Source organism: Mustela putorius, unplaced genomic scaffold, assembly GCF_011764305.1.
Source record: "Mustela putorius furo isolate JIRA1106 unplaced genomic scaffold, ASM1176430v1.1 tig00000382_pilon_pilon_pilon, whole genome shotgun sequence".
In the NCBI taxonomy this organism is placed as follows: domain Eukaryota; kingdom Metazoa; phylum Chordata; class Mammalia; order Carnivora; family Mustelidae; genus Mustela; species Mustela putorius.
The window spans coordinates 569022-591054 of record NW_025421367.1 but is presented as its reverse complement, the minus strand read 5'-3'; the positions used below and the strand labels follow the sequence as shown (position 1 = coordinate 591054).

General features: G+C 36.9%; 1 protein-coding gene across 2 annotated transcripts in view; it reads left to right on the top strand.

Moving 5' to 3' along the window:
• Nucleotides 1–22033, top strand: part of CCSER1 (coiled-coil serine rich protein 1) — a 907623-nt gene that overhangs the window by 621445 nt on the left and 264145 nt on the right. For both annotated transcript variants that reach the window (XM_045079361.1, XM_004756068.3), the window contains exon 8: nt 21482–21565. In XM_045079361.1, coding sequence (XP_044935296.1) covers nt 21482–21565 — 84 coding nt within the window. The remainder of the gene's footprint in view (nt 1–21481; nt 21566–22033) is intronic.

Below are 22033 nucleotides of genomic sequence, written 5' to 3'. Positions count from 1 at the left end.
TTACTCAGTGTTTTTGGTGTCTAGTAAATATTCAGATAGTTTTAATTTTGTGGTGCTGGGGAGGGTATTTATGTAAATTTTTTTAAGTTGCCTTTTCTCTATTCATTAAAAATAATTCACGTCTGGGTGGCACTTGGGTGACTCAGAGAGTTAAGTGTCCACCTTGGGCTTAGGTCACAATCTCATGGTCCTGGGATCCAGGTCTGGGTAGGGCTCCCTGTTCAGTGGGGAGTCTGTTTCTTCTCTTCCTCTGCCCCTCCCCCCATCCTCCTGAGCACACATGGGTGTTCTCTCTCTCTGTCTCTCAAATAAATTTAAAACAAAAATCTAAGATAATAATAATTTGGGTTTTTACTTAAGTTCTTTTCCACTTTACCCTCTGATGGAGGACTTCCTTATCAAACACATTCCCAAGAGTTCTTATGATTCAGAATCAGAAGGGAAGTGGGCTGGAAGAAAGATCCCTAGTACCTATGCCAGGTCTATAGGACACTTAGGAGAACCACTGAAGTGTCTCTGAGAAACTTATAGAAGAAAATAGTATAATAGTAAAAATTATTCTTGTGAACTCTGTGTTCTAGAAATAATGATCAAGATATGCAAATGAAGATCTCTGGTTGTTTTGAATTTCTTTTTTGGTTCCAAAATATTTTTGTTTGAATATACTGTAATTCTGAGACTGTACCATCATGTTGCCATAGATTTAGCAGGTCACATGTTTGCTAAATATCTTGAATAAATATTTAGGTTTAATTTCTCTCTCTTTTTTTAAGATTTTATTTATTTATTTGACAGAGAGAGAGATCGCAAGTAAGCAGAGAGGCAGGGAGGGGAGGGGAGGAAGCAGGCTCCCTGCTGAGCAGAGAGCCCGATGTGGGGCTCGATCCCAGGACCCTGAGATCATGACCTGAGCCAAAGGCAGAGGCTTACCCCATTGAGCCACCCAGGTGCCCCTAGTTTTAATTTAAAATTAGGTTTAAATTTAGAAGTGTATTTTTCAGGTTACTACTCTATAACCAGGCTTTCTCAAAGTTATGTATTTCATTGGATAGATTTACCATCATTTAATAACAGTTTTTTAAATTACTGCATACTTATGCTTGTCTTTAGTATTTTGACATTACAATAATGGATATCTATGGTCTCACCACTGATTTTCAGTCAGAGGTTTTGTTTCTTTTCTTTCCTTTCTGTTTTTTTTTTTTTCCTTTTCAACCAACAGTGCTCAGATGGAATGAGGATGGGTATGAGTATCGGGGTGTATATTTACATTCCCCCCATGTCTGAAGGTGACATTATTCTGTGTGTGTGTGCACTATACTTTTTTTTTAATTTTTTAATTTTTTTATAAACATATAGTGTATTATTAGCCCCAGGGGTACAGGTCTGTGAATCGCCAGGTTTACACACTCCACAGCACTCACCGTAGCACATACCCTCCCTGATGTCCATAAACCCATCACCCTCTCCCTATACCCCTCCCCCATTCCCCCTCAGTTTGTTTTGTGACATTAAGAGTCTCTTTTAGTTTGTCTCCCTCCTGATCCCATCTTGTTTCATTTATTCTTTTCCTACCCCCCCAGCTCCCCCGCCCCCATTGCATCTCCACTTCCTCATATCAAGGAGATCATATGATAGTTGTCTTTCTCCAATTGACTTATTTTGCTAAGCATAATACCCTCTAGTGTCATCCTCCTCATCACAAATGGCAAGATTTCATTTCTTTTGATGGCTGCATAGTATTCCACTGTATATATATATACCACATCTTCTTGATCCATTCATCTGTTGATGGACATCTAAGTTCTTTCCATAATTTGGCTATTGTGGACATTGCTGCCATAAACATTCGGGTGCACATGCCCTTTTGGATCACTACATTTGTATCTTTAGGGTAAATACCCAGTAGTGCAATTGCTGGGTCATAAGGTAGCTCTATTTTCACCTTTTTGAGGAACCTCCATGCTGTTTTCCAGAGTGGTTGCACCAGCTTGCATTCCCACCAACAGTGTAAGAGGGTTGAAGGTGACATTATTCTTTTTTTTTTTTTAAAGATTTTATTTATTTGACAGACAGAGATCACAAGTAGATGGAGAGGCAGGCAGAGAGAGAGAGGGAGAGAGAGAGAGAGAGAGAGAAGCAGGCTCCCTGCTGAGCAGAGAGGCCAATGTGGGGCTCGATCCCAGGACCCTGAGATCATGACCTGAGCCGAAGGCAGCGGCTTAACCCACTGAGCCACCCAGGCACCCCAAAGGTGACATTATTCTTATCACATTTTATTATATATGAAGAGGAATGTGAACAATTATATTTTTATGAACTTCACATACTGATTAGTGGTCAAAGCAAATTTGACTTTGATGAGACTAACTTGTCTAAAACCTTTTGATCATTTTGATGAGTGTCAAGTTACAAGAATGTGGTGATGGCTGCCCTCACATTATGCAAAAAAGTCCACAACAATAAACTCTGTTGTTCCCTTGAATGATTGAATGTGACTAAAGGCAAAACTACTGCTATAGAGACAGACTTATGTAGACACCTACATCTCTGACTTGTTCAAGAATCAAGTAGTGACTAAATATGCAAAGATAGAAGTACTTTATGTTTATAACCTGAAGGAATCAAGAACTACTGTTATATTAAATATGCTAACAGCCCCTCCATTTTATTTAATACTACCTTATATGAGAAATAAAAATGAGCATTTGGAGGGCTTTGAAGGTAAAAGACATAGTAGGGAAAGGTCATGGTTTATGTACTCTCTTTTTTCCATCCTTCCCTACTTCTTTCTATTTGCTCCTTTACTAACTATTGAAAAATTATATATAAACTCAATTACTTATATATAATCTAGAAGAAGGTATAGCAGTTGAAAATTATATTATGTCTATGTATTGATTTCCTAGGGGTACTATAACAAAGTACCATCGACTGTGTAGCTTAAACAACAAAATTGTGTTGTTTCAGTTCTGAAAGATAGAATTCTGAGACCAAAGTGTCAATAAGACTGTGCTACCTTTGGGGCTGCTGGGGAAGAATCTGTCCCAGGTCTCTCTCCTAGCTTCTGGTAGTTCCTTGGTTTGTGACATTAACTCTAGTCTTTACATGGTGCTTTCTTTGTGCACTCTCTATGTCCAAATTTCTCCTTTTTATAGATATCAACATATTGGACTAGGGGCTTGCCCTATTCTAGTACTGTCTTCATTTTAACCAATTACATCAGTGACCCCATTTCCAAACAAGGTCATGCTCTGAGGTTCTCGAGGTTTATACTTCAGCATATGAATTTTGAGGGAACCCATTCAATCCTTAGCAGTCTATTACATAAAGTTGTTTAGAAAGAGGATCCTTTATTACTAAAGCTCTATCAACAAAATATTATTTTATTTCCTTATGTTATGTTCATGAATGTTTTTTTGCCTACTGGAAGCTCATACCTCTTCCATGTAGAGGTTCTCATCCCCTAACATTTGAAGGATTTCCTTCCCTCATTTATTTCTTCTTTCCCTTGTATTTCTAACTTTTTCCTCCTTACTGAGTCATGGTTATCAATCTTTAAACCTATTCAGGCTTAAAGGTTTCCATCTAACACACACACACACAAACACCCCATTTCAATCCTAACAAGTCCTAGAAGGAGCTTATCTTTTCATAATTATGTAGTTGGGAACTCCTTACTTCTCCCATATCTTCAGTTTACTTCTGAGCCAGTGTAATTTGGATTCTGCTTCTAACATGCCACCCGGAATTGCTTTGTTAAAGTCAGCAATGACTTACTTTTGAGAAGGCCTTACTTTACTTTATCTCTGGTGCATCTAGCATCATTGATTTTACTCTCTTGAAGTTACCTCCTGGCTTGACTATCATGACACCATGCTCTCCTTGTTCTCGGTCTGTTCATTTTCAATTACTTTGTTTTGTTTTGTTTGTCCATAGTCACTTCTCATCTTTCAACTACTGATTCTTCACTACATCAGTATTCTAATGATTCCCAAATCTCCACTCCCTGACCAGATGTCTCTTTTCTGAGCGCATTCCTGCATTGATGGTCCATGCTATATATCTTCAGCGGGATGTTAAGAGAGTCACAAATTAAACTCATTGCATTTTCTTCATCTTAAATTCCTCCACCTCTAACTAGATTTGCTATCAACAAGAGTGAGCAACACTTGCATTCACCCCATACATCTGCCAGACACTTTATTTCTTCCTTGACTCTTCCCTTCTCTTTTCCCTGCTGTGCCACCCATATCTGGAAGAACCCACTTTCTAAATAGATTTCAAATCCCCTCCCGTTGCCCCATTTTAGTTTAAATACTAAAAATTTCTTACCCGGATCATTAAACCAGCCTCCTATCTCTGGCCTTTATCCCCACTAGCCCATTGTCCATGCTGTACTACAGTAAGCTGCATAAACTTCAATCTGATCATACTCTCCAATGAGAAGATGAGGGCAGGCCAAGTTTGAGGTTGCTGTTTTAGATATTCTTTTTTTTTTTTTAAGATTTTATTTATTTATTTGACAGACAGAGATCACAAGCAGGCAGAGAGGCAGGCAGAGAGAGAGAGAGGAGGAAGCAGGCTCCCCGCAGAGCAGAGAGCCCGATGTGGGGCTCGATCCCAGGACCTTGGGACCATGACCCGAGCTGAAGGCAGAGGCTTTAACCCACTGAGCCACCCAGGCGCCCTAGATATTCTGTCTACCATGCCTAATTGTGGTTGTTTCCCTTATATGTACAGTAGTAAATCATTGTGGGGAAAAAAATACATACGTGATCTCCATTTTATAAGGAAAATTGAGGCTCTCTAAAGTAGTTCAGACTACTACTGAGAGACCTGGTTTTGTGTTAATACAGATTTAGGTTTATTTCAGTCATTGTATTTTAGTTGTATGGTGTAGGAAAATTATTAAAACACTGAAAAATGTGGTTAATACCACTTTCCTGGTAAAAAATGTGAATATACACTGACAGTGTATGCAAAATATGTATTATTTCAGAATTTCAATTGTACTTTCGTTATTAATAATTGATTTGTACAAGGTCGCACAGCTGAACTGTGACAAAACACTCAGATGCAATCTTTTCTATCCCAAAGGAGAGACAGCAATGAAAAGCTTTGCTAGATTTGTAGGATTTTTTTCCTTTACTACATAATAGTTTTTAGGATAGTTTAGTGTTATTTAATGATTATCTAAAACTTCTCAGTACTCTTAAATTTAATTTATAGAATCTTTAAGCCAAACATTTGTTTTTATAGTGGACGTTAATTATATAGTTGGGCAGAATATTCAGGCATTTGCTACATAAGCAACTATTGAAAAGTGTGTCTATATTATAAGTTGAAAAAGTATTCTAAATTCATGTATATGCCATCTTAAAAAGACTCCTGTTTTACAATGTACTTACAATTAGTATTTGAATTTACCACTATGTATGCTGTTGCTATCCATTAGTGCTCTAAAAAGAACAAAGCATGATCTTTTCTTCCTTTCCTTACTGTCTACTACTGGTTTATGTTTTGTAGCTGTGATCTGTAGCATCAGCTAATATTCTTTGCTTTTTTGCAGCTTAATTTTGTGACCTCCCAGACTGCCTGAAACTACTGCTTACATTGAGTTATATTATCCATGATTCCTGTGTAGCACAATGTTGAGCTTTCTGCTTTTTCTTCTCCCCAGAATTCTACAATTAGGCTAATGTCCTCGAGAAACATCCCTAATGCATGACTTAATCTGTATTCTTCATTAAACAGGATACTACACCATTTTTTTTAGGATCTGCTAATATTAAGGATGTTTTTCCTCTCTGATTTTTGCTGTATTAAAATATACAACTAGAAGGGCGTTTTCCTCCTTTTATCATGCAAAAAATTGCAAATGTGCTGCCAAGCAATGCCCAATATCATTCACATTGCCCTTCTGCTCTGTCCGATGGTGGCATAAATGTCCAGGGCCCAAGAGCTGGCTCTGCTCCCTTCCCCAAGTAAATAGCAGGAGGACACCAGTAGTCAGACCTGCCAGCACTATTTTTTATGAGATTTATTTATTTATTTATTTATTTATTATGTAGAGACAACACACTGACACTCAGATCCACATCTCTGTTATTTACACCTCCCAGTGAGAGAAGGCTGGCAAGCAGGACCATGCAGGAAGGTGCTCTCAGGCGGCAGAGTTAACAGTAAACTCCAGCTGTAGGGGTGATTTATGTAATGGCAAACAGCATGGGATTAGCTAGATTTCCAGGGCTCCCTAAAGATTGATTAACTTGAATAATTTCAGGAGCTCTGGGGAGTACAGGGGACTATCCTTAGTTGCCTAGTACCTGGTTTGGTAAGGCTGGTACATAATGGCCCTAACATGTTAGTGCCCAATAAGGGATGTATTTGGAATGTGGACTTAATTTGTTGTTCAAGAAGAGGATCTAACTGACCTCTGACCACAGCCTCAAAACTGGGTCAATATAGCATTTTAAACAAAAGTAAAAAAATTGTGTTATACACTTCTGGGTGGGGAAAGGGATATGTTTGCTGTCTTTTCCATCTCAGGACCTAAACTTGAAGTCATGTTCAAGTGTAATTCTCTTACTTCATTTAGGATGTTGAGGAATAAGAGGTCCCCTATTTCTTATTTAAAGCGTGAAAAGCATGGGGTGCCTGCCTGGCTGGCTCAGTTGGTAGAGCATGCATTTCTTGACCTCAGGTTCATGAGTTCAAGCCCCATGCTTGGCATGGAGCCTACTTAAAAAATAATCATAATTTCAAAAATAAAATAAAAAATGAAAAGCAGGCAAGCAGGATTTCATAGCAGAAAGGAATGTTTAACAGGGTATTTCTAACCATTTCATTTTCATTTCTTATAAAATCTATACTATGGGAAAAATCATAATCACTTACCTTATTTTAAAAATACAGGTATAATGTGACAGTTATGTCTGTCCTCTCTGAGGAAAAAAAAATGTGGGTATCAGAGAATCTTAAGATCTCCTAAGAATATGTTTCCCCAAGAATTTTATATCAAGCAAGTTCAGTGGGACAATATAAATTAATATCACTATATCACTTCTTGACTTTCTTTGTTGAGAAGCTCATTGTTGATGAGTTTATAAGACATTTATATCTTAAGTAGAGTTCATAATTGATTTTGATGAAACCCATGGGTGTAGGAGATCAGAAATCTAATTTGCCTTGCTTACTAACTCATTTTATGACCCTAGGAAATTTGTTTTTATCTTTATGCCTACAAAATAAAATCATTTTAAGAAGGCTTTGGAAAATGAAGTACAGATATTTGGGGTCTTTCTTATTTTTTTATTTTTTAAAATTAAATGTAATATAGTATTTGCTTCAAGGGTACAGGTTTGTGAATGATCAGTCTTACAAAATTCACAGCACTCACCATAGCACATACCCTCCCCAATGTCCATGACCCAGGCACCCTATCCTTTCCCCCTCTACCCCCCAGTAACCCTCAGTTTGTTTCCTGAGATCGAGTCTCTTACGGTTTGTCTCCCTTTCCAGTCCCATCTTGTTTCATTTTTTTCCCTTCCCTAACCCTCAAAACCCCCTGCCCTGCCTCTCAAATTCTTCATATAAGAGAAATCATATGATAATTGTATTTCTCTGATTGATTTATTTTGCCCAGCATAATACCCTTTAGTTCTACCACATTTTTGCAAATGGCAAGATTTCATTTCTTTTGATGGCTGCATAGAATTCCATTGTATATATATACACATCTTCTTTATCCATTCATCTCTTGGTGTACATCTAATTCTTTTCAGAGTTTGGCTATTGTGGACATAGCTGCTATAAACTTTGGGTGCACGTGCCCCTTCAGATTAATACATTTGTATCTTTAGGGTAAATGCCCGGTAGTGTGGTTGCTGGGTCATAGAGTAGCTCTATTTTCAACTTTTGGAGGAACCTCCATAATGTTTTCCATAGTGGCTATACCAACTTGCATTCCCAGAAACACTGTAGGTGTGTTCCTCTTTCTCTGCATCCTCTCCAAAATCTGTCATTTCCTGACTGGTTAATTTTAGCCATTCTGAATGGTATGAGGTGGTATCTCATCGTGGTTTTAATTTGTATTTCCCTGATGCTGAGTGATGTGGAGCACTTGTTCATGTGTCTTGGACGTCGTCTTTGCAGAAATGTCTGTTCATGTCTTCTGTCCATTTCTTGATTGGATTATTTGTTCTTTGGGTGTTGAGTTTGATAGGTTCTTTATAGACTTTGGATACTAGCCTTTTATCTGATATGTCATTTGCAAATATCTTCTCCCATTCTGTCAGTTGTCTTTTGGTTTTGTTGACTATTTCCTTTGCTGCTCAAAAGCTTCTGATCTGGATGAAGTCCCAGTAGTTCGTTTTTGCCCTTGCTTCCCTTGCCCGTGCTGTTTCTAGGAAGAAGTTGCTATGGCTGAGGTCAAAGAGGTTGCTGCCTGTGTTCTCCTCAAGGATTTGGATGGATTCCTGTCTCACATGGAGGTCTTTCATCCCTTTGAGTCTATTTTTAAGTGTGGTGTAAGGAAATGGTCCAGTTTCATTCTTTTGCTGTCCATTAGTTGAAGGGACTATCTTTTTTCCATTGGACATTCTTTCCTGCTTTGTCAAAGATTAGTTGGCCATAAAGTTGAGGGTCTATTTCTGGGCTCTCTGTTCTGTTCCATTGATCTGTGTGTCTGTTTTTGTGCCAGTACCATACTGTCTTGATGATGACAGCTTTGTAATAGAGCTTGAAGTCTGGAATTGTGATGCCGCCAACTTTGGTTTTCTTTTTCAACATTCCTCTGGCTATTTGGGGTCTTTTCTGGTTCCATATAAATTTTAGGATTATTTAATCCATTTCTTTGAATAAAATTGGTGGTATGTTTACAGGGATTGCATTAAATGTGTAGATTGCTTTAGGTAGCATAGACATTTTCACAATATTTGTTCTTGCAATCCATGAGCATTGAATGTTTTTCCATTTCTTTGTGTCTTCCTCAATTTCTTTCATGAATACTTTATAGTTTTCTGAGTACATATTTTTTGCCTCTTTGGTTAGCTTTATTCCTAGGTATCTTATGGTTTGCGGTGCAGTTGTGAATGGGATTGACTCCTACGTTTCTCTTTCTTATGTCTTGCTGTTGGTGTGTAGAAATGCAACTGATTTCAGTGTGTTGATTTTATATCCGGACATTTTACTGAATTCCTGTGTGTGTTCTAGAAGTTCTGAAGTGTAGTCTTTTAGGTTTTCCACATAAATTATCATATCATCTACAAAGAGTGAGAGTTGAATTCTTTGCAAATTCAGATGATTTTTATTTCTTTCTGTTGTCTGATTGCCGAGGCTAGAACGTCTAGTACTATGTTGAATAGCAGTGGTGATAGTGAACATCCCTGCCGTGTTCCTGACCTTAAGGGGAAAGCTCTCAGTTTTTCCCCATTGAGAATGATACTCACCATGGGTTTTTCATAGATGACTTTGATGATATTGAGGTATTTACCCTATATCCCTACACTGTGAAAAGTTTTGATCAAGTAAGGATGCTGTACTTTGTCAAATGCTTTTCCAGCATCTATTGAGAGTACCATATGGTTTTTCTTCTTTCTTTTATTAGTGTATTGTGTCACATTGATTTGAAGATGTTGAACCAACCTTGAAGCCCAGGAATAAATCCCACTTGGTTGTGGTAAATAATCCTTAATGTACTGTTGGATCCTATTGGCTAGTATTTTGGTGAGAATTTTCTCATATGTACGTGTTCATCAAGGACATGGTTCTGTAATTCTCCTTTTTGATGGGGTCTTTGTCTGGTTTTGGGATCAAGGTAACACTGGCCTCACAAAATGAATTTAGATAATTTCCTTCTCTTCTCTTTCTTTCTTTCTTTGTTTCAGGAGAATAGGTATTAATTCTTCTCTAAGTGTTTGATAGAATTCCCCTGGGAAGCCATCAGGCCCTGGGCTCTTGTTCGTTGGTAGATTTTTGATGACTGTTTCAATCTCCTTACTGGTTATGGAACTGCTCAAGTTTTCTACTTTCTGGCTTAATTTTGGTAGTTTATATGTCTCTAGGAATGCATCCATTTCTCCCAGATTGTAAAATTTGCTGGCGTATATTTGCTCATAATTTTGTATTTTTTGGTGTTGGTTGTGATCGTTCCTCTTTCTTCCATGATTTTATTAATTTGGGTCCTTTCTCTTTTCTTTTTGATAAGTCTGGCCAGGGATTTATCAGTCTTACTAATTCTTTCAGAGAACCAGCTCCTAGTTTTGTTGATTTTCTCTACTGTGCTTTTGGTTCCTATTTCATTGATTTCTGCTCTGATCTTTATTATATCTCTTCTGCTTCTGGGTTTAAACTTTCTTTGCTGTTTTTTCTTCAGCTCCTTTAGGTGTTGGGTTAGGTTGTATACTTGAGACCTTTCTTGTTTCTTGAGAAAGGCTTGTATCGCTATATACTTTCCTCTTAGGACTACCCTTGCTGTGTCCCAAAGATTTTGAACAGTTAATGCTTTCATTTTCATTTGTTGCCCTGAATTTTTTCAATTCTTCTTTAATTTACTGGTTGGCCCATTCATTCTTTAGTAGGATGCTCTTTATCTCCATGTATTTGAGTTCTTTCCAACTTTCCTCTTGTGGTTGAGTTCTATTTTCAAAGCATTGTGGTCTGAAAATATGCAGGGAATGATCCCAATCTTATGGTACCAGTTGAGACCTGATTTGTGACCCAAGATGTGATCTATTCTGGAGAATGTTCCATGTGCACTACAGAAGAATGTGTATTCTGTTGCTTTGGGATGGAATGTTCTGAATATATCTGTGATGTTTGTCTGGTCCAGTGTGCCATTTAAAGCCTTTATTTCCTTGTTGATCTTTTGCTTGCATGATCTGTCCATTGCAGTGAGGGGGGTGTTAAAGTCCCCTACTATTATCCTGTTATAGTTGATATGTTTCTTTGATTTTGTTATTAACTGGTTTATATATTGGCTTCTCCCATGTTAGGGGCATAGATATTTAAAGTTGTTAGGTCTTTTTTTTGGATAGACCCTTTAAGTATGATATAGTATCCTTCCTCATCTCTTATTATAGTCTTTGGCTGAAAATCTAATTTATCTGATATATGGATTGCTACCCCAGCTTTCTTTTGATGTCCATTAGCATGGTAAATTGTTTTCCACCCCCTCACTGTAAATCTGGAGGTGTCTTTGATTCTAAAGTATGTTTCTTGCAGACAGCATATCAGTGGTTCTTTTTTTTTTTTTTTAAATCCATTCTGATACCCTGTGTCTTTTGATTGGGGCATTTTTTGCCATTGTATTGCCTATAAGGTGATTGTTACTGTATATTGTCTCTGTTCCTTTCTGGTCTATGTTACTTTTAGGGTCTCTCTTTGCTTAGAGTATCCCTTTCAATACTTCCTGTAGGGCTGGTTTGTTGTTTACAACTTCTTTTATTTTTTGTTTGTCCTGGAATATTTTAATCTCTCAATCTATTTTCAATGATAGCCTAGGTGGATATAGTATTCTTAGCTGCATATTTTTCTTGTTTAGTGCTCTGAATATATCATGCCCGTCCTTTCTGGCCTGCCAGGTCTCTGTGGATAGGTCTGCTCCCAGTCTAATATTTCTACCAATGTATGTTACAGACCTCTTGTGCCAACCTGCTTTCAGGATTTTTCCTTTGTCACTGAAACTCATGTTACTATTAGATGATGCGATGTGGACCTATTTTTATTGATTTTAAGGGGGGTTCTCTGTGACTCCTGGATTTTGATGTGTCTATTCCCTTCACCAAATTAAGGAAATTACTCCAATATACTTTCTGCACCCCTCTCTCTTTTTTCTTCTTCTGGGATCCCAATTATTCTAATATTTTTTCATCTTATGGTATCAGTTATCTCTGGAATTCTCTCTTCGTGGTCCAGTAGTTGTGTATCTCTCTTTTCCTCAGCTTTTATTTTATTTATTTATTTTATTATTTATTTACTTATTTTATTTTATTCTCCATCATTTGGTCTTATATATCACTAATTCTCTCTTCTTCCTCATTTATCCTAGCAGTAAGAGCCTCTGATTTTTATTGCACCTCATTAATAGCTTTTAAATTTCAACTTGGTTAGATTTTAGTTCTTTTATTTCTTCAGAAAGGGATTTTCTAGTATCTTCCATTCTTTTTTCAAGCCTAGCTAGCACCTTGATAATCATCATTCTGAACTCTAGATCTGACATCTTACTAATGTCCATATTGATTAGGTCCCCAGCCATCAGTACTGCCTCTTCTTCTTTTTTTTTCTTTCTTTCTTTCTTTTTTTTTTTTTTTGAGGTGAGTTTTTCTACCTTGTTGCTTTATCCAGGTAAGAGCAGTTGAATGAGAGAACAGAATACTAAAAGGGTAGCAACATCCCCAGAAAAATATACACCAATCAAGTCAAAAGAGGCCCAAAACTGGGGTGGGGGGGATAGAGAAGAATGCATAAAAAAATGAATATATATATATATATATATATATATATATATGACTGGTGAATAGAACAGAGCCACGCCCTTGATTTGGGGTATATTTTGGTCTGTTAGAAGAAACTGCCTCCCAAAATTTTAAAGAAAGAAAAACTTACATATATTAAAAAATAAGGGAAACACAACGAAGGGATGGAATATGACTGTAAGATGAAAATTAAAAAAAAAAGATTCTAAAAAAATAATTGATAAGAAGTTGCTTGGAAAAAAAATATGGAAAGAATGTGATCAGGCTAGAGACTAGAACAAACCCATGCATTATTTAGGGTATATTTTGATCTGTTAGAAGAAACTATATCCCAAAATTTTAAAGAAGGGAAAACCTATCTGTATACAAAAAATAAGGCTAAATATAATGAAGGGATGGAATATGACTATAACAGTGAAAATTTAAAAAGACTTTTAAAAAGGTATTGATAAGATAAAATAGTTTAAAAAGTTAAAAGAGGAAAGGGGAAAATTTTTTTAAATACAATAAGAAAAAAATAAAATTAAAAAAATTTAACTTTGAAAGACTAAAGAATCATTGGAAGAAAGCCATGAATTCCATGTGCAGTATTCCGGTAGTTCTGAAGTTTTGCCATTTTCATTGATTGGTGAACTTGATCTTGGCTGGATGTTCTTATTGATCTTCTGGGGGAGGGGCATGTTCCTGTGGTTCTCAAATGTTTTTACCCAAGGTAGAATTGCACTGCCCTTGCCGGGGGCCAGGCTAAATAATCAGCTTGGTTTTGGTCTCGGGAGCTTTTTTTCCCTGCAAGCTTTCCGTACGGCTTTGGAAGATGGAAATGAAGATGGTGGCCTCCCAAGCTCCAGCCCCATAGGAGGTAAGAGCTTGGGGCCCCACTCTTCAGTTGTCCTCAGGGAAAGGCATTCAGTCAGTCCTGTCTCTCTGGTCTTCGGCCACACTCTGAGCTCACCCAGCCTGTAACTGAGACTTCTGTCTCTGGCACATGGCCCCCTTTGGAGTCTCCAAACTCAGCAAATTCCTGCAGTGCACTGCAGTGCTTCTGGAGGAAGAAGGAGGGGGTCTCCCTGGATCTGCCACTTGTGGGGTCCCTGCTCAAAGATCAGTGACTCAACTGTGCCTCAGATCACAGTTTAAGGTAATCTTGGCTTGAGAGCCCACTCCTCAGATCCATCTCTGCAACCAGCTTCCCCACTCTGATACCTGGGGGCTCTGCCACACTCAGTACCCCATGGTCTTTTTGTGACCCTGTGGGTTCTGAGGCCACACTGTCTCAGTGACCCCCTTCTTAGCCTCTGGAGTGATGTCCCTCTGTGGAGCAGACTTCGAAAAGTTCTGATTTTGTACTCCCCTGCACTACTGCTTGCCAGGAGCCGGCCCCTCCCCCCATGGTCTATCCTCCCATATATCGCCTTGGATTCACTTCTTCACACATCCTACTTTCCAGAAAGTGGTCACTCTTCTGTTCCTAGAGTTGCTGCTCTTCTCTTCAATCTTCTCTTGAGTTTGTAGGTGTTCAGAATGGTTTGATAATTTTCTAGCTGAACTCCTGGGATCCAACAATATTAAGTCTCCTACTCTACCATCTTGCTGCAAAAAGTTTGGAGTCTTTTTAAATTTTACTTTTAACCAAAAAAAAAAGTCCTGGATGAAACAAATAATAAAATAGTAAAAACTTTGAGTAAATATTTTTTATAAGGATCATGACTTAGATTAACATGTTCTCTTCACTTACTGTATAGAAAAAAAAATAAGGTAAAGTAGATTAAAAGAGTTATGCTACCCAACTTTTTCTTACTGATGTAAGAAAGTGAATCTAAGAGCAGTCCAACAATGTGGAAATGACAAGCCCATGGTCTCATGGAACTGTTTCAACATCCTAGCAGATTTCTCAGGTAGGGTAATGTTTTTAATGATTCCAAAAAATGTAGAAATACAATAAATTTTTTTGAGAAGTTGAGGAAAACATCCTAAGGGTCTTAATATTATTAATTATTTCCTTTAGTTTGACCTTTGCTGAAATTGCTTTTTTGCTTCACTTTTATGCCTCAAGCCTTTATTTATCCTAGAAATATACCATTTTGCCTAATAACTGGTCAAGAGATATTCTTTCTTTTTAATTTTTTTATTTTTTATAAACATATAATATATTTTTATCCCCAGGGGTACAGGTCTGTGAATCACCAGGTTTACACACTTCACAGCACTCACCAAAGCACATACCCTCCCCAATGTCCATAACCTCACCCCCCTTTTTCCAACCCCCCTCCCCTCAGCAACCCTCAGTTTGTTTTGTGAGATTAAGAGTCATTTATGGTTTGTCTCCCTCCCAATCCCATCTTGTTTCATTTATTCTTCTCCTACCCACTTAAGCCCCCATGTTGTATCACCACTTCCTCATATCAGGGAGATCATATGATAGTTGTCTTTCTCCGCTTGACTGATTTCGCTAAGCATGATACGCTCTATTTCCATCCATGTTGTTGCAAATGGCAAGATTTCATTTCTTTTGATGGCTGCATAGTATTCCATTGTGTATATATACCACATCTTCTTTATCCATTCATCTGTGGATGCACATCTAGGTTCTTTCCATAGTTTGGCTATTGTGGATATGGCAGGGAGATATTCTATTATAAAAAGAAATTCTGTACATAAAATTGTTCTACAAATTATAAAGCCCCTATCCTATAAACATATCAGGTATCATTATCATTTTCTTTTGAGTGATGAAGAACAGTAAGAAGTCTTAAAATTTCCTAAGAGTAAGACTTGCAAATGAAAATATTATGCTGATCTTTGATTTTTGGAAAATCAAAGCCAGTATGCCATTGTGTCAAGGGATAATGCTGTTTCCTGATTTGATCTATATGCTAAAAATATGTATTTCTAAAGTACTCACTTTGAACACCTTTTTAATTTTTATATTTCTATAAAAATATTTAGGAAATATGCTGTAAATCAATGAAATGTTAATTCTTCTCAAAAGGGAATGTATAAAGTAATATCCAGAATGTTTAATTGAATATAAAAAGACAATTTTTCATGATGTAGTGTTAATATTGCAATGTTTTATATTTTTTCAATTATTTCAAATTAAATGATAAGGAATTAGACTGGTGTTTTTATTCACTTTTTAAAAGATTTACTTATCTGAGAGAAAGAGAAAGAGAAAGCATGAGAACAGGGAGGGTCAGAGGGAGCCTCTGAGTGGGGAGCCTGATGTGGGGCTTGATCCTGGGACAACAGGATCATGACCTGAGCCAAAGGCAGACACTTAACCAACTGAGCCACCCAAGCACTCTTTGTTTTCAATATTCAAGAAGCAGTTCCTCTTATGCTCCTGTGACTATATGCCTACATTACTTTATTTCTCTAGCTGCTCAGGTATTGCAGGTAGCATGCTACTTTAAAACTCAGTAACATAAGAATTACAGAAGGTCAGTTAGTTAGGTAGAGCTGCAAAATACATTGTCTATTATTATACATTTTTGTGTTTTGTAACCTCTGCCCTGCTGTCCTTTCCTACCATATTCCTATTTCTTTTGTTTTCTACTTGTTCATAACATTCTGTCCTTCTTTTCTCTGATAGAGTTGTCTCTTTCCTTTATTTTTTAAAAATCTTTTGACCTTTTTGTTTACAAGAATGAGGAAATAACTTGTAAATCATAAAGTAAAGCCCTCCAGATGTCTATAAATAGAAAGAATCATGATGACTTAATACCAATTTTGATATGTGTTTGTGAATAGCAGCCCAGAATTACATTAATAAGTTTACCTGCAGAATTATATGGAGGTATATGAGTTAGAAATTATGTGATTTTTTTAAACATGTATTTCTAATTTCAGCATACGACCATTTTCAAAATGATTTATGGATTCTACTTGCCTCTTTTTTTTGGCATTTGATTTCTGTTTATATAATAGTCTGACACAATGATTTGGTTCTAATTCTAGGCAAAAATAAATTATGGAATATATGGGATTGAAGTCAGCTAAGTGAATTTGGGACAAATTTCCTGAATATCTGAGTATCTGGTTCTAACTTTCCAGATTTATCAAATAAAAGTACAAGAATAAGATAATTTGTAAACTGCTTTTGTATCTGTATGTCTGCTTCTCTAGTAACTTGTGAAATGAGGTCATAAATCTTCCTTTCATGCATGAAATGAGCTATTTGACAATTGCACTATTTAAACTACAACTTAAATCACAAAAAAACATAAATTACAAAAAATTCTATTTAAAAACTAGCTGCATACAATTTTTACAACTATAATTCTAATTATAATAATTTGGAGTTTTTGTCCACATGTGCAGTACTAAAATTAATTGTATAAAATAATAATTTTAATTGTTCACTGTTTGCAGGTCAGGAATTTGGGAACAATTCAACTTGGGCAGTTATGGTCAGATAGTGCTGTGGGCTTTGGTCACTTGAAAGCTCCACTTGGCTAGATGTGCAAAATGGCTCATTCTCAGGGCTAACAATTGAAGCTGGATATCCTCTCACAGCTCATAGGGGGCTGTCAACAGAAGTACATGTGGTTTTACTTTTAGGCATGGCTGTTGGCTTCCTGAGAAAGGAGCATTGGTTGGCTTCCTGAGAAAGGAGCATTGTAGGAGATCAGTTGTGGAATCTGAAAGGCTTTTTCTTATCTAGTCCTGGAAGTCATGTAGAGTTAATTCCATCGTATCCTCATGGTCAAACAATAAAACCAGCCTAGATCCAAAGACAGAGCATTGGCCTCCATCTTTCAGTAGGAATAGTAACAAAATATTTGTAGCTATCTTTAATCTACCACACTCTGAGTTCCATATTTATAAATAATTAATGAATTTATAATAATATAATTTAATTTTAAAAAATTGAATTGAATTTTAGTCCTGAAAATTGTGCTTAAATGAGAAAATATCATAATTATTAAAATCTGTAGTTTCCTATCAATGAGTAATATACATTTAAATAAGCAGAAGCTTAGTTCAACTCTTAATTTCAGCTCAGGTCATGATCTCAGGGTTGTGAAATTGAGCCCGGTGTCAGGCTCCACAGTGAGTGGGGAGTGTGCTTAAGACTCTCTCTCCCTGGGGCACCTGGGTGGCTCAGTGGGTTAAAGCCTCTGCCTTCAGCTCAGGTCATGATCTCAGGGTCCTGGGATCAAGCCCAGCATCGGGCTCTCTGCTCACAGGAGCCTGACCCCCACTCCGCCTGCCTCTCTGCCCACTTCTGGTCTCTATCTGTCAAATAAATAAATAAAATCTTAAAAAAAAAAAAAAAAGACTCTCTCTCCCTCTCCTTCTGCCCCTCCCTGCTGTGTGCTCTTTCTCTCTCAAATAAATAAATCTTGAAATAAGTACGAGGTTAAATTGGTTGCATTAGCCTACAGGTTAATGGAATAATTTTTTTTAAGCTTTTGTTTATTTAAGAGAAGGAGAAAGCAGGCATGAGCAGGGGATAGGATCAGAGGGTGAGGGAGGAGCAAACTCCCCACTGAGCAGGGAGCCAGATGCGGGACTGGATCCCAGGACTCTGAGATCATGACCTGGGACAAAGGCAGATGCTTAACTGACTTGAGCCACCCAGGCATCTGGTTATTTGAAAAATCAAGAATGTTAAAATCGAATTAATTCTACACATTAATATGATTATTTTTTTTTTAAAGATTTTATTTATTTGTCAGAGACAGAGGGAGAGAGAGCGAGTGAGCACAGGCAGACAGAGAGGCAGGCAGAGGCAGAGGGAGAAGCAGGCTCCCTGCCGAGCAAGGAGCCTGATGTGGGACTCAATCCCAGGACCCTGGGATCATGGCCTGAGCCGAAGGCAGCTGCTTAACCAACTGAGCCACCCAGGCGTCCCCATTAATATGATTATTAACTCAGTAGATTATCCTGCCAAATACATCCTAGAAATTTGCAAACATAGTGAGAATATTGAGGGGATATTGCTCTTAGCCTTAAGCTAAGAATGTTGTTCAAGGGATTTTATTTTATCTATTAAACAAATATTTCTGTGAATATTACTAAAAATGAAACTCTAAATGACTAAGATTCATTGCATAGTCATCATAAATGTTTTTGTAAAAATTGGCTTCTGATGACATAATTAATGCATTATTCCATAAGTAAATGTAAATGACATATTACACCTATCTGATTGAAAACTGTGAGATTATGAATTTCTTGAAAACTGTGAGATTATGAATTTCTTGAAGAAGTTCCTCAAGAACAAAATGAGAGAATTGTATAAAGTGAGAAAACAATTTTTTTATGATTCCTTTTAGTCACAATATAGGTGAATCTTCCATTTTAAATTAATTAACCAACAAAATAATTAATTAACATACAAAAATATTGTTGATAATTAATCTATTAAAAAGTTGTAGTAGATTCAGACAGATGCCCAGATCTTTGAGTAAAGGACTCACAGCCCAGCTCCAAGTCCTGTGGTTGGCTGATTGCCTTTTGTTCTTAGCTCATGCCCTAAGGGCCTGCCTCTTCTTTCTAGCTGAAGTCAATCTCCTCTGTGGATGATCTGAAACAAAGAATAAATAACAGCAGCTGAGATCTAGCTCTTGAGACAGCCCCCAGTCAGTGACTGAACAGGGAGTGATATAAGAGCCTGCCCACTTGCCCTCAACCTGTTATTCCCTTAATAGGCGCTCTTGGCACTGGATCTCTTCATTTGGCTGACAGAGGACTCCTCAGGTATGAACCTGGGTCCAGCTATCTCCCTACCCAAGTCTGATTTTTCTTTTCTTTTTACATGGGTTTAATCTCTAATAAACCATTTGCACCCTTAACTCCACCTCAGTATTTGTCTCCTAAAGAACTTACCTGTGACATTTTATTTTATGAGAAGAATTAATTTTTCTTAAGTGAGATATTATGCAAGGCTTTGGGAATATAAATATTAGTACAGTGTAGTATTTGCCATCAGGTAGTTTATGGTCTGCTGTTATCGTCAGCCTCCACACACAAGTTACTAGCACAGAGCCACAGGGCTAGTTAATTGAAAGCCCAACAATTTGATCCTAGATCTCAGATTCTAAGAAGCAGGATTATTCTTTTAGCTACCTCTTAAATTTGCTATTTTTTTTCCTTTATATTGTGGAGCAGGCTAAGCGTTCTTTGCATTAATATTTAAAATCTATGAAAATAAATATTAAAAACAATGAGTGTAAACTCTATGAAAACATGATTTAGGGAAGAAATAGGCCTACTGCAAAAGGAGGCTAATTAGCCTCTCCCAGTCAAGCTGGTTGTAAACAACTGAAAGAAATTAGTAAATCCAAATCATATGTTTGGTGTTGCTTAGTTTAGAGGAAGTAGAAATTATTAACACCATGAAAACCAAAATAAACAAGTATTCTGTTGTTATTGTTGTTGTTTTTAAGTCATTAGCTGTTGTTTTACTTGCCAGTTCAGTTAACAGATTCAGAAAAAGTGGGAGTTCTAATGCTTATATTACTTATTTGGTGATTTTATGGGAAGGAAATCTGGCTTTGAGCTTATACACATTAGTTACAGTGTTTGGTGCTAATGAAATAGTCTGTTTGCTGAAGTGGAGGGGGATAAAGGTCCGAAGAGGCTGGGGAATAAGCAAACAGCACGTAAAGTATTAATATTGCATGAAATGACGTATGATTTAGATGCTATGGAGCATGCCCTTACTCCCAGGGGACATCTTACTCAGCCAACAAGGGGAAACTCTCTAGTGGAATAAGGTGCAATGTCTGAAATGCCTCTAAAAGCACAGTTGTGGGGAAGAGAGGGGTGCTGTGGGTAGAAGACTGTGTAATCCAGACTTCTGTGTGTATAGCAAGGATAGATAAAACACCTTGTGTTTCGGTTCTATAGGAATGAGTGAAGGTTGTTAAGAAAGTTGGAAATGAAAACTTTGAAGCTCCAGAGATAAGCAAGTAGCAGATAACGAAAGGCACTATATGCTGTGCTAAAGGGTATTGCCTTCTTTATTTTTCTGAAGGAGGTGATCAGCTGTTAAATAAGAGGGAATGTAATTTATTCCCATTAATGGCAAACCTCTGGCAAATTGGGAATGTGATAGAAAACCAGTTTAGAAACTTACTGCATTAAGCCAGGAAAGAAGCAAGTTAATGAGTTTAGAGAAGAGTGAGTGAGTCTAAGACATAATAAAGAAACAGAGATGAGAGAGGTTATCAGATTTGGTTCAGAGTGAGTAAAAACTGAGAGTATAGGATGGCTTCCTGGGTATTTTTAGATACTAGGAAGGTGTGAGAAGTTAAGTAGAAGTGAAGTTTTCAAGTAGAGGGGAAATGATGAGATGATAGTTGCCCTGGAATGTCTATGGGACAATGTGAGTATATGCTCAAGAAGTAGTTTTGTTTGTGGACTGATGCTTGGAAGATGGAGGAGTTTTGATTAAGTTAAATTTTATCTGAGAGTTACCAGCATACAGTAATATAGGCCCTAGATATGGATGTATTGTGTACACAGAGGCTGTGCCTGAGTGTACTTGACCAGTGAGAAGATTAAATGCACAAAGATAGAGCTCTAGGGGAAGGGACAAATATTAGAGAGATGTCATTAAAGACAAAGGCTGTAACATGGTAACTGGTTTGGGGATTAATATTTCATTATAGTAGGGGAACAAATGGTAGATAAAAGTATCTCTTACAGTATCGTCCTTTTTCTACTCAACTATGTATGTACAAGAATGGGAAGAAAGAATTTAGGATAATTCACTAGTTTCTGTTATTGGCAACAAAATGGACAAATGAATATCAAAGAGAGAGACTGATTTTTTAAAAAAAGTGTGTATATATATACAATAATATCTTCAGATACATTAGCTTGTTTATTTTGCAACTTAGAATATATTATGAAAAATACCACACTGTAGAGAAGATTTCAGTTTCATTAGTCATATGCAATTATCTCCCACTGTGTGAAGCTGACTTTGCTTATCAAGAGCAAAGTGAAAGGGCTAAGCCTATTATGCTGTCTCTTTGATGTTTTTATAGGATATAATGAAAGATGAATGCTCACTGCTGAAGCTGCAGCTAAAAGAACGGGACGAACTCATCTCCCAACTTCAGGAAGAGCTGGTAAGTGATAAAAATACTTGGCCCACAAGTATACTTTCCTTGCAAGGTTATTTGCTGTAAACCATCCAGCGACTTCTTCATTAGAAACTGTTAGTGCTTAAATCAGATTCATTATCAATTTTATAGTGCTATATCAATGATGATTTGAAAATCTGAAAAATAGGATGGTCTGTAATCTATACTGAACTTTGTATAATTCCAGAAACAGATGGCTAGATGTTCTAGTTGTATTTATTAAAAATTGTAAAGACTAAGTCCATATTTTATTTTGTAAACCATGTGATTTACTTCAGACTACACTACCTAGAGATATAATCATGTAATATGAAGGAAAGTACTCAGAAATCTTAAACAAAAAATAGATTTTACTTCTTATGTTCACAAAATTACCAAAAAGGTATTAACTTAATGAGATTTTAATTTATGCAATATCTATACTATATAAAAATAACACAAAGTATTAAATCT